This window comes from Sorex araneus, chromosome 1 (genome assembly GCF_027595985.1).
Source record: "Sorex araneus isolate mSorAra2 chromosome 1, mSorAra2.pri, whole genome shotgun sequence".
Taxonomy (NCBI): Eukaryota; Metazoa; Chordata; class Mammalia; order Eulipotyphla; family Soricidae; genus Sorex; species Sorex araneus.
In genome coordinates this window covers 374,324,434-374,336,505 of record NC_073302.1, presented here as the reverse complement: position 1 = coordinate 374,336,505, position 12,072 = coordinate 374,324,434, and the positions used below count along the sequence as shown (strand labels likewise).

Here is a 12,072-nt window from a genome sequence, read left to right as displayed (position 1 = left end):
TCTCACAGATTCTGCAAGTATGCTGCCTTACTGTGTGTCATGTGGGCCTGCTCAGGCCCAGGCAGCACATCTGTGTGCCAGAATTGCAAGGTCATGTATGCATGCATGCATGGGTGCTGTTTTAAGTCACAGTAAGCCTGTGGCAGTTTCTAAAAATCACCATGAAAAGCAATATACAATCACTGCAGTGTGTTTCAGCAGGGATGCCAAGTAGTTATAATGGGATAGAGCGGAGTTATGCTGGGGGCACTGTCGGTGAGCTTGCTGAGGAATAGGCTAGGTCAGCAGCTCTTGATGAGGGCTGCCTTGTGTGGGGCCCCCAGGATATTCTAAGGGGCCGACCAGTAGGATGGGGGACCCAGGAAGGAAATGGTAGAAGGGGGCCAGGGGGAAAGAAAGAGAAAGGAAGAGGAAATCAAGAAAGCAAGAAAGAAAAAGGAACATCTCCCATAATAGGTTGGTAGATAGACGTGGCCCTTTTCTTTCCCTATTCTGGGAGAAAAAACAGCAGAATGCTCTATATAAATGTTTTCAGTAATAGCAATAATGCCCAGTGTCAGAGTTGGGATATCTTTTTGAAATGATAAAGTTCCTTCCACATCCCTTTGTTGTAGAAATGATTTTATAGAAATTCTGAGAGTTACAGAAATTACTCAGAGGAAAGAAGTGGCTCATAATTAGTGAGACTATACGCATTGACAACTGGGGTGAACCTTTTAAAAATACTTTTAAAAACACTTTTGCTGAAAAACTGCTTCTATTAAGAGAAAATCTAGTTTTGGGGGGAGGGTGCTGACAAGGATACCTGAATGCTTCCTCCTGCTGTGTGGTGGGAAGAGATCAGGCAACTTTATGCAACAGAAACTCCTGATTTATCCCCGATGTGTCACTTGTTTAGTGTCAGTTTCTGGGGTTGGTGCTATCTTCGTTGGCCCTAGGGGAAAATGTGTTCCTTACTTTTTCTGTCTTGGTGGCTGCTGAAATTCTTTGGCTTGTGGCTGCTTCAGTCTTGCCTCTGCCGTGTTGCTGCTTTCTCTGTCCCTTCTACCCCTCCATGTAAGGATGCCTGTGTTTAGACCTGGTAATCCACGACAAGCTACTCCTTTCAGATTCTTAATTTAGTTAACATTTCTTGCCTTTACCTACCCCCCCCCCATTGTTTTTTGTTTTGTTTTTGTTTGGGGGCCACATCCAGTGGTGCACAGAGACCACTCCTGCTGGACTTGGGGACCGTCTGGGTTGCTGGGGATAGAACCTGAGTTGGCTGCACGCAAGGCAAGCGACCTTCCTGCTGGACTATTCCTCTGGCCCGTGCTCCTTTACTGTTTATCTGCAATCTCTGGCCTATTCTGTTGACCTAGATTTGAAAGGTTGTTATTCTGTACTCTGACCCACCTAGTATAGATCTCTACTATGTCCATTATTTGTCCAGTTTAATTTTTTTCATCATCTCCTACACTGACTTCCCAGAGGAAGGGTCCGTAAGCCTTGAGGGCTCAGGTTGGTCTTATGTGTTTTAAGTGGTTTGAAAAAAAAATCAATGGAAGAATTTTTTTTTTTTTTTTTTTTTTGCTATACACAGAAAACCGTGTGAATGTAAACTTTAGTATTGGTAAATGATGTTACTGGAACTATTGTCAATATCAGTAAATATTCCATATCAGTAAGACACATTAGTGGATAGAATTAGTGGAATTCTATTCTTTTGTGCATTAGCCTTTGTTGTTTTCATGTTGTAAGGGCAGAAGTGAATAGTTGTAACAGAGACCATGTGAAACACAAACAAAGCCAGATGGCAGATATCTCACCCTTTGCAAAGAAAGTTCAACAACCTTTGTTCTAGAAGGGAAGTCTGGTCTCTAACAAAAGGTGCTTGGTAGTTTCCATGTTTTGTTGATTTTAACTTGTAAGAATCTCATTAATATCCTAAGACTGTGATACTTAAAGGGAGTATTTAAAGCTATATGATTAGGATTATTATTATTATTTTTTTTGCATCATATTATTCCTGCTTCTCATCTTGGAATTATTCTTGCTTTTCATCTTAAGAACCAAATAAAGATAGAGTGATAACTATATCTCTGAATTTAATTGGCTTAGAAAATAGGCATGGTACCTATTTGAAGGTGGACTTGAAGTTGGCAATGTAATGGTTCATCTTATGGAACAACTTGGTTAAAATACAGCACCTAGGTAGCCAGTAAAACAGCCTCTGAGTTGTTGCTGTCAAGGTTTTCTTCAGATGTGGTTAATATCCACACTCCACAGACTTGGGTTTCAGCATACTCTGTATTTTCTTGGGAGGGACTCCTCTGATGAGTTGAGCACTTCAAGAGCAAGGACTGCTCAATCACAAGAAATTCTGCCTCCAGACTGCATCATAGGAATTCTGCTTGAATTTCCGATCTGCTAGCCAGTCACATGCATTTCAGATTTTCTGGTATCTGTACTGGTGTAGTTCCACAATGCAGTGAGGATACGAGGTTTAGTCCTCTCCCTCACCGGCTGATGCCTGCCCCTGCCCCTTACCCTTCTTTTCACACCTCTGGTAAGCTTTTTGCCCTTCCTGTCTTGTGAAAGAGAATGTGCTATATTTGGATTCCACAGAGTCCGAAATAAATTCACTTGTGAGAGAGTGAAGGACTTCTTCCTCACTCCCAAATTAAAGTTGTGAGGAGATTGTGAGATGAAAAACAAGAGACAGAAATGCATAGCATAGATGTGTTGATAAGGAAGAACTGACAAAACAAGAGGGACTAGGTGAATTTCTGGGTGGCAGTATCACTTAGAATATTCTCCCTTTTACTTGACCCCCCCAAATCCAGAGTGTTCTGTGTATGCTAACTGCAGTGTCCAAGTCCAGCTAACTTAATTCTGTCATGCTCGAGATTGTTTTATTCACTCTCAAGTTTTCCTTTTTTATAATAAATGGATAAAGATACCAAGAGATTTTGCACTTATTGTTATTTAGCTATTTTATATGTTTCTGTGGACTGGAGCGATAGCACAGCGGGTAGGGCATTTGCCTTGCATGTGGCCAACCTGGGTTCGATTCCTCCATCCCTCTCGGGGAGTCCGGCAAGCTACTGAGAGTATCCCACCCACATGGCAGAGCCTGGCAAGCTACCCCTGGAATATTCAATATGCCAACAACAGTAACAACAAGTCTCACAAAGGAGATGTTACTGGTGCCTGCTTGAGCAAATCAATGAATAACGGGACAACAGTGCTACAGTGCAGTGCTATACGTATCTGTAATTGTGTAAGAAGTTTTGTATGCCAATACTCTTAAATTTGGGGGCTAGTAAGCTCTCATATAAAAAAAGTGCACATAAGAATAAATTCATGTAAATGATCATTTATTTTGTATTTCAATGTTCTGGACCCTTGAAATGATATTATAAAGTCTTTTCCATATATGTTAATTGCTCCAAACGGAATTATACTATCATCTTACTCTAGGAAATGGTTAATTCTGGATTGATTTGAGGATATTTTCTCATTGTGCTCTGCAGGCACTTTCCTCTCCCTCATCCCTGTTTGCATATCTTCTGTAAATTATTTTTATATGATATTCAGTTAGTTTAAAAAGGTAATTATATTATTTATAGCATATGACAGGTATTTATTTTTGTATGCATATTTAAAATGCATTTTATGAATGCAATTTTGTAGGGAATAACCATGAGTTCTTCCTCTTTGCTTAGTTTTGTTCAATAGGCATATACATCACAAGTATAAAATAATTTCTTCTTGTTCAGAATGTCATTTTCCCTCAGAAGCTAATCTGTTAACACTCTTTCATACTGAAAGTTTTAATAGTTTCTCAGTGAATAGAATGCAGATAGATGTTAAAACTATGAAACTATCTGATTTCTTAGAGAATAATGACATTTAAAGCAACAATTCTGTGAGAAACTTTTGAGTATTCCCTGTGGCTAGATTTTGTGGTAGTGTCTGGGTGCCAGTAGGTGAAAAGGTAGGACATTAGCAGTCAAGCTGCATCCAGTTTGCTCAGAGCAAATGAATATGATAGAGAACAGTAGAACCATATTCAAGGAATCGAGGTTACCCAGAGAAGGAAGTCTTTGGGGAGTAAGAAGGCACCAAAGAGAACAACCTTACAATTTGGTTTTGAAGGAAAGGCAAATGATTTTTATGTGAAGGGCCCAATATATTGGATTGAGATGTTTTGGCCTCTAGTGAAAGTTTTGTATGCTGCTAACATCTTAAAAACATACCTGCCATTACTTGAACTTAACCAGATGACCTCAGAGACATATGTCTGTCATGTGTGACTCTGGGTTTGACCCCAGCACCACCAAAAGAACATGCAAATAAAAGAAAATAGGAAAAGTATTAACAAGAGCCTAATGCCTTGCTGCAACAGTGCTGTCACCTGGTGTTCTCTAAAGTTGAGCATTAACCATGGCCTGTAAGATCTTTTGAGCAAATGTTTTGATATTGCATAAACTAATGTCTTCCTTTTCCTCTCTCCCCGGTGTCTCCCCACGCCTGCCTTTTCTGTTCTTGCAGTTGGTTAGTCTGCTGCTGATTGGAATTGCCGCGTGGGGCATTGGCTTCGGGCTGATTTCCAGTCTCCGGGTGGTCGGCGTGGTCATCGCAGTGGGCATCTTCCTGTTCCTGATTGCACTCGTCGGGCTAATCGGGGCCGTGAAGCACCATCAAGTGTTGCTGTTTTTTGTATCTTTTTTTTTCTTTTAATATGCAGAAATTTTGTCTCAGTTGGCTTTGTTATTGTCATTGATTATACTTTTGGTCAGAACAACTAGCTAAAAACAATGAACAATTTTCTGTCAGCCCAGGCCAGCTCTATGTTGTCTGTTCAGCCAACATCAGGAATATTTTTTGTTTGTTTATTTGTTTGTTTTTGCTTTGGGCCTAGACCATGCTCAGGGTTTGCTCCTGACTCTGCCCTCAGGAATCACTGCTGGCAGTGCTCAGGGGACCATAATGGATGCTGGGGGTAGAATGAGGGTCTGTTGTGTGCAAGTTCTAGTCCAACATCAGGAATACTTTTACAGAGTGAAGCTGTTGTAGGTTTATATATTCCCACACTATCCTTGCCACGCTGCAAAGAATGAGTCTCTGAGTTCCCTTTAGCCCCATTTCTGTATTATAAATTCAGAGTTTCACTGAACTGATTGAATGACATGCAGGCCCCTTCCAAGAGTCATTAATACTAGATTTATAATATAAGAGTGACTATTTTTAGACTTAATATTAAGAAAGCTTAATTTCTGTCTTGTATATGTAAAATTTTTAGTTTTATTAATGTACTTATAATTGATCAGTTTTTTTGTTAAATAATTCACATTCTCATTTTCCTGTAGGAGTGTATACCTACATATACAGGAGTATATTATCAAAATAATTGCACTTGCTTTTTTGGGAACTCTAAGTGCTATTTATTATTCTCCTGGTTCATTTTCCTAGTGCATTCTAATGTTGCCAGCACCACTGTTTTATGTCATTTTAAGAGTGTCCTTAACTTTAATTCTCAGTACATGATTATTCTCCTACTTGTATTTATTGTTCAGTTTTCTGTATCGTGTGCTTGTTTAGCTCTGAATGAGGAACAACAGGTAAGCAAGAACATTTTCCTTTTATTTATTACACCACTTTGAATGTGTGTATTTGGTTTTGGGTGGGTGGGTGATGACATGTGAAGGTGACAAATGATGGGAATATAAAATATTCCTGTTGCCATGTCATTCAACACAGATAATTTCTTCTGCTCCGACTGCATGGGTGGACAGATTTAAATCCTAAGCTTCCATGAGGGGTTGTTATTTTGGGTATCCTTTAAAATCAAATGTGAAGAACATCTGGCCTGAAGATCACATAAACCTGCTCAGAATGATGGAATCTGATCCTGGTGCATGATTGGTCCGACACATATACTTCTCATTGGCTGCCCACAGTCCATCTGCCTGTCTTGTATGGCCCTCAGATGATGTTATAAGTATCCAAGTGGTCCTTGGCAGAAAATAACATTCCACCCATGCTTTTAAGATTTTTTCTTTCACTTGGTAAAAAGTGCTGCTGCTGCAAGATACCCCACCCAGTCCTTTTTTTCTTTTTAATGCCTTTTTTGTTTCTTTTTGTTTGGGGGCCACACCTGACAGTGCTCAGAGCTTACTCCTAGCTCTGTTCTCAACGATCTCTCCTGGTAGTACTTGGGGAACTCTATGGGGTGCCAAGAATTGAACCTGTTTTGGGTGTGTGCAAGGCAAGCTCCCCTTCATGCAGAACTCTCTCCAACCTGCAACCCCCAACATACAATGAAACATTTGCTTCATAATATTTGTGGCTTCAGTCTAGAAATTACTGTTTTCAAACTCTAATTTGTGGAGCAATATGATTCTCTGTTGGAATAATGGAACTGTTGTTACCCTCAGAAATCTGCCTTTGAACCAAGTGTTTCTTTTAAAAGAGTTGGTAAAATTGGTAGAGTTTTCCTTTTTAGGTTAAAAGCACTACCTTGATTTTTTATAGCAGATGAGATATCCTCCTTCCAAAAGTTGTAATGTAACGGAGCAATAGCACAGCGGGTAGGGTGTTTGCCTTGCACGTGGCCGACCCGGGTTTGATTCCCAGCATCCCATATGGTCCCCTGAGCACCACCAGGAGTAATTCCTGAGTGCATGAGCCAGGAGTAACCCCTGTGCATCGCCAGGTGTGACCCAAAAAGCAAAAAAAAAAAAAGTTGTAATGTCTTATAAAGAATACACTCACTACTAAAAGTTGCCGGCTCCCACATTATATGTTTTATTTGGGGTGAAACATTTTAATGTACATGTTAAACACATTTGTTAGGGTCAGCTTCTGGAGGTTGGATGGAACAATACAGCAAGTGCTCAAGATGATCTCCAGAGAAACTTAAACTGCTGCGGATTTCGAAGTTTTAATCCGAATGACACCTGCCCGGCTGTAAGTACAAAGTATAAAATATTATTTGAAGACATATATCTTCAAATGAGAGATGATGAACCTGGAAGAAATTGACTATTATTTTAATTGACAATGTGCTCTATTATCACATTGACTTGTTCTCAAATAGCTACATCTTTCAAATATTCCAGAACATAGCTCTGGACCAAAAAATGATTTTGGTTCTTTGCCCCTAATTCCTCCTCATCGAATTCCTGCAAAAATTGTGTCAGAATAGTGTGTGTGTGTGTGTGTGTGTTGGTGATAGGGAATCAGATCAGTGTTAGAGATTCAAAAGATGTGAATATGGACTCCTTTGCCTTTGAAGCACATCAGGTTTGGTAGATGAGAGTAGTCTGTACTGAAGTGGGTTTCTTCACTAGTAACTACCCCCTGATGGAGGCCACAAAAAACTACCCTCATTCTACTTCCCCATCACTACTTTATGTCCCTCTTGTTTAGGACTCTGAATTATTTTGTTGTTCCTGGACTGATAACTGATCTCAGTTTCAGTCTTACCCTCTGAAAAGGTGAATTCGGAGCTTTACTCCCCTAGAAAGTTCATCTGTCTCTCTATTTGGGGGAAACGCCTATGGCTGTCTCTGTCTTTAAGCCCTGATGTAGATGTCCCAGCATGAGGCCTCGTGTGTGGGATTCTTGCCGCATAATGGGTCTCAATTAGTTTTGTAGTATTCTTGGCTATAAAACACATAATTGCACAATTTTGCACCTTAAAGCAACACCCATTTATGGTGCATTATCACAGTCTTTGTGAATCAGGAGTATGATTTCGACTTTGCTGGATCCTCTGCTTAGGATCTCACCACGATGAAATCAAGATGTTGACCAGGGCTGTAGTTTCAGCTAAGGAGTCTTCTTTGAGCTTACTGGTTGTTGGTAAAAGTGAGTTTCTTGTAGGAGGGAAGTCCTGCTTTTTGCATGTCTCAGCTCCAAGAGGCGGCTCTCAAATTCTATGAATCATTTTATTATGTAGTAGCATCAAAGTGAGCGTGAGAATTTCTCCATTCTGCTAGAGTTTTAGTGCAACATGGGAGTGATCATCTCATCATGATCGTAAACCCTGTCTACTCTCAAATGGCATTATTCAGACCAGGGGAGGGAATCTCTGGATTCAGATTACCAGGGGCACAGGGAAAAAGAAATGAATGGAAAGTTAGTGTGTTTTGTTCTATGCTGCCAGGATTTGAACCCATACATGCCCGACACAGTGGGTCTCATCCCTGACAAGCAAAGACTAATTTCTATGTGGCTGCAGTTTTTATCTTTGCTTTATGAATGTACCTTGAAGTGACATTTGTTTTCTCTATTTGATGCAGAGTTGTTTTAAAAGCAGCCAGCAGTGCTCTCCATGTGCTCCAATAATAGGAAAATACGCTGGAGAAGTTTTGAGATTTGTTGGTGGCATTGGCCTCTTCTTTAGCTTCACAGAGGTAAGTGCAACTATCACGGCAGTGTATCCCCTTGTCATAGGAATTCCTGTTTTATATCACAAGAAGGAATGATATTTTATCTTAGGATGGCATCTTGTATAGATGGTATATAATTAAATATATATAAAATATTTTACATTGGCTATCCATAATAGACTGTACAATTAATTATAGGCATGTATTAACTGTGTAAATGTATTTAATTATATAACCATATATAAATATATATTATATGTTTTGTATTTATAATGTATATGATGATGCAGTAAAATGAGGTTGTGAATATTACATATAGTACTGTTTAGTGAGCTTTTTTGCAAGAGACTGCAGATCAGTAATAGAAACTCAGAAACATCCGTAGTGTTTGTTTCTGTTTGTTTTTTTCTTTTTTGGGTCACACCCAGTGATGCTCAGGGGTTACTCCTGGCGCTCCACTCAGGAATTTCTCCTGGCGGTGCTCGGAGGACCATATGGGATGCTGGGAATCAAACCCGGATTGGCCGAGTGCAAGGCAAATGCCCTACCCACTGTACTATTGCTCCAGCCCCCATAGTATTTATATATCTGAAGTTCAGTGTGATTATTTAATCTCTTAGACATTTAACACTGCCATCAGTATGTTATTATAATAATCTCATAGTCTTCCTTGCATGTGATTTTTTTTAATCCTTTTATCCATTTTTCTTGAGAATATATCTATAGAAGTAACATGGGTGGTTTTTATTGTTGTTGGAGCATGGGCAGTTCATGTGGGTTTGAAGGAGGACCTGGGTTACAGACATACCATGGTGCCCTGAGTCCTGCCAGGAGTCATCCCTTGTCACCAAGCCAGGAGTAATTCCATGTACTACTGGGTGTGACCTGAAATAACAACTATATATAAACTCAGGGACCAGGGATATAGCTCAGTGATAAAATACAGCCTTTTGTGCCTGAGGCCGTGGACCTAACCCCCGTGTTGCAAAGAGAGAAGGAAGAGAGGGAGAGAAGATGGGAGGACAGTTAAGAGAAAATCCTTATCTTCAGTTTCTGAAGTCTTCTTTCATGTAAACATGTTCTATATTTTATGTACTGTCTTCTTTTGGAACCTAGCTAGAGAGTTTATCTAGCCTGATATATTGGGGACAGTACTTTTTTTAATTTTTTTTTTTTATTTTTTAATGAATCATTGTGAGGCAGTTGCAAACTTACAAACTTTCATGCTTATGTTTCAGTCATACAATGATTGAGTATCCATCCCTCCACCAGTGCCTGTTCTCCACCACCATGTTCCTATGTTCCTAGTTTCCTTCCCATCTCCCCCCTCCCCACCCCCACCCCCACCACATCTGTGGCAGGTGCATTCACTTTTACTCTCTGTCTCCTTTTGGGTGTTGTGGTCTGCAATGCAAGTATTGAATGGCCATCATGTTCAATCTATAGTCTATAGATGCATCTCCCATCCCGAGCAGGCCCTCCTAGCACACTTTACTTGGTGTTCCCTTCTCTATCTGAGCTGACTTTCGCTCCAGCATGTGAAGCTGGCTTCCAGGCCATGGTACAATCCTCCTGGTCCTTATCTCTACTGTTCTTGGGTGTTAATCTCCCATTCTGTTACTTTATATTCCACAAATGAGTGCAATCTTTCTATATCTGGGGGACAGTAATTTTTGTAAGTTCTCTCATTTCACTCGAAGTGTCAAGCAAGGGTTTTTTTCAAAACTCAGAATTTTGAAGGGATGAATTTAGCTGATGGTTTCTTAACAAAGGTTAAATGGAAAGACTTGAACTACTTATAGTACTTAAAAATAAATGTAAAACATAAAAAAAAATCATTGATTTAGAATCTGAAAAGAAAGTTGTAGCAGGGGCTGGAGATGTAGTACTGAGGGTTGGACATTTGCCTTGCACAGGGCAGACCCGCGTTCAATCCACAGCATCCCATATGGTCCTTCAAGTACCACCAAGAAAAAAATAGAGAAAATGATGATGAAAAACTAAGTGTATCTATTAGCTCAAATTCTTCCTCAGAAATAACCGATATTTTATTTTCCTTTTTCTCCTTCCATTCCAGATCCTGGGTGTTTGGCTGACATACAGATACAGGAACCAGAAAGATCCTCGCGCAAACCCTAGTGCTTTCCTTTGATGTGCAAACAAGGAAAATATTTCATATCTTGATCTTGTTCACTTCCTCTAACTTTAAGTTAAAGCTAATTTGGCTGTTTGAGGAAACAGTGTCTGAAAAAAATTTCATTGTCAACAGCGGGATTCTATTTTTACTGTTAGGTTTCTTTTTCTTTAAATGTTTTTCTTTTTTTCATTGCTGAAAAAATTTGAAACTTGTGGTCTTCTCTGAACCTCAGTAGTACCTTGTAATCTACTGTATTCACAGTGTCTGGCGCTGTCCACTGTGGCCTTTCTTAGCATTTTTACCTGCAGAAAAACTTTGTATGGCACTACCGTGTTAATCACCTTGTGAATCTAATTATACATCTCTCTGGAATACTTAATTGTATGTAGCACTGTGTTGTGTAGATAGTTCCTACTAGAGAAGAAAGTGGATGTTCCTTACAGCCAGAAAGTATAAGATCTATTATGTTAAGTTCAATGAGGGAAATACAGATTCCCAATATTTGAAAAATCTTCTTTGCAAAAATGCATTGTGGTAAAAGTTGTTCCACTAAAAGTGGTAATTTAGCTCTAGTAGACTTTCATGATTACACTAATGTGTTTAGAAGTAGTTATTTCATTGGGAAAAGTGTGGTTTAGTTTTGAGTTGCCAGATAATTTCAAAAGAGAAATGGATTCATGAAATGTTCTGGTGTACATAATGTTTGCCTTCAAGCTTTCAAACTGGAATGTTTGAGAAATTCAGAAAGTTTATGTAATCTTGATATTCTTTTATAATAATTTGAAGTTCAAAAGACTGTGTTTTTAAACAAGTTATTAATGCATTGATCCATGTAGCAAAAAGATATTTGATTATCTTATAAATTGTTAAATACCTTTTTCAAAAAATTTCTCAGTATTGTAACAGCAACTTGTCAAATCTAATGTACTTGAATGTGATTTCCCATAATTTGAAATTGAAATAGTATTGTGGTTCTGTATATTATGCTAAAAATTAAAGAATGGAGCCTTTCTTTGTGTAAGGTTGCTTGAATTAAACGAAATTGCTGGAGTCTAGGAAATAGCTCAAAGGAATGAAGAACATGCCTTGCATGCACGAGACCTTGAGTTTTATCCCCAGCATCAAGTGGTGGTACCCAGTAAATGTTGGATGTGGCCTTGTGACCCCTGAGCATCGCTGTTAGTGATCCCTGGGAATACCCCAGCACCACTGGAAAGATCCCTATTCAAAGGAAAAGAAATAAAAGGATTGGAAACTTGATGAAGAATAAAGTGGAGTGCTTTCTTTTTAGGTTTTTCTATGATCAACTTGGAGCCGACTAAAACTATTTTAGAAAATAAAGCTATAGAAATAAATGCTAATATATAGATAGTCATCCCCAAATTCTTGAAATGATTTAGTGTTCAATATTTTCTTCGTGTTAAGAAATGTTTTCAAAAAGAAAAGTGTTTCATATTTATTTAGTAAAAAAAAAAAATGTAGGTGTTGAGAGACAGTACAGTGGGTAGGGCACTTGCTTTGTACATGGCAAACCTGGGTTTGATCCCCAGCACT

At 39.1% G+C, this 12,072-nt stretch overlaps 1 protein-coding gene across 1 annotated transcript in view; it reads left to right on the top strand.

The window, feature by feature from the left end:
* The window catches only part of TSPAN13 (tetraspanin 13), a 35,501-nt gene extending 23,972 nt beyond the window's left edge, over window positions 1–11,529 (top strand). The window contains exons 2-6 of the mRNA XM_004602233.2: window positions 4,537–4,704; window positions 5,526–5,606; window positions 6,841–6,954; window positions 8,292–8,405; window positions 10,459–11,529. Coding sequence (XP_004602290.1) covers window positions 4,537–4,704; window positions 5,526–5,606; window positions 6,841–6,954; window positions 8,292–8,405; window positions 10,459–10,533 — 552 coding nt within the window. The 3' untranslated portion in view covers window positions 10,534–11,529. The remainder of the gene's footprint in view (window positions 1–4,536; window positions 4,705–5,525; window positions 5,607–6,840; window positions 6,955–8,291; window positions 8,406–10,458) is intronic.
* Window positions 11,530–12,072: the final 543 nt, after the last annotated feature.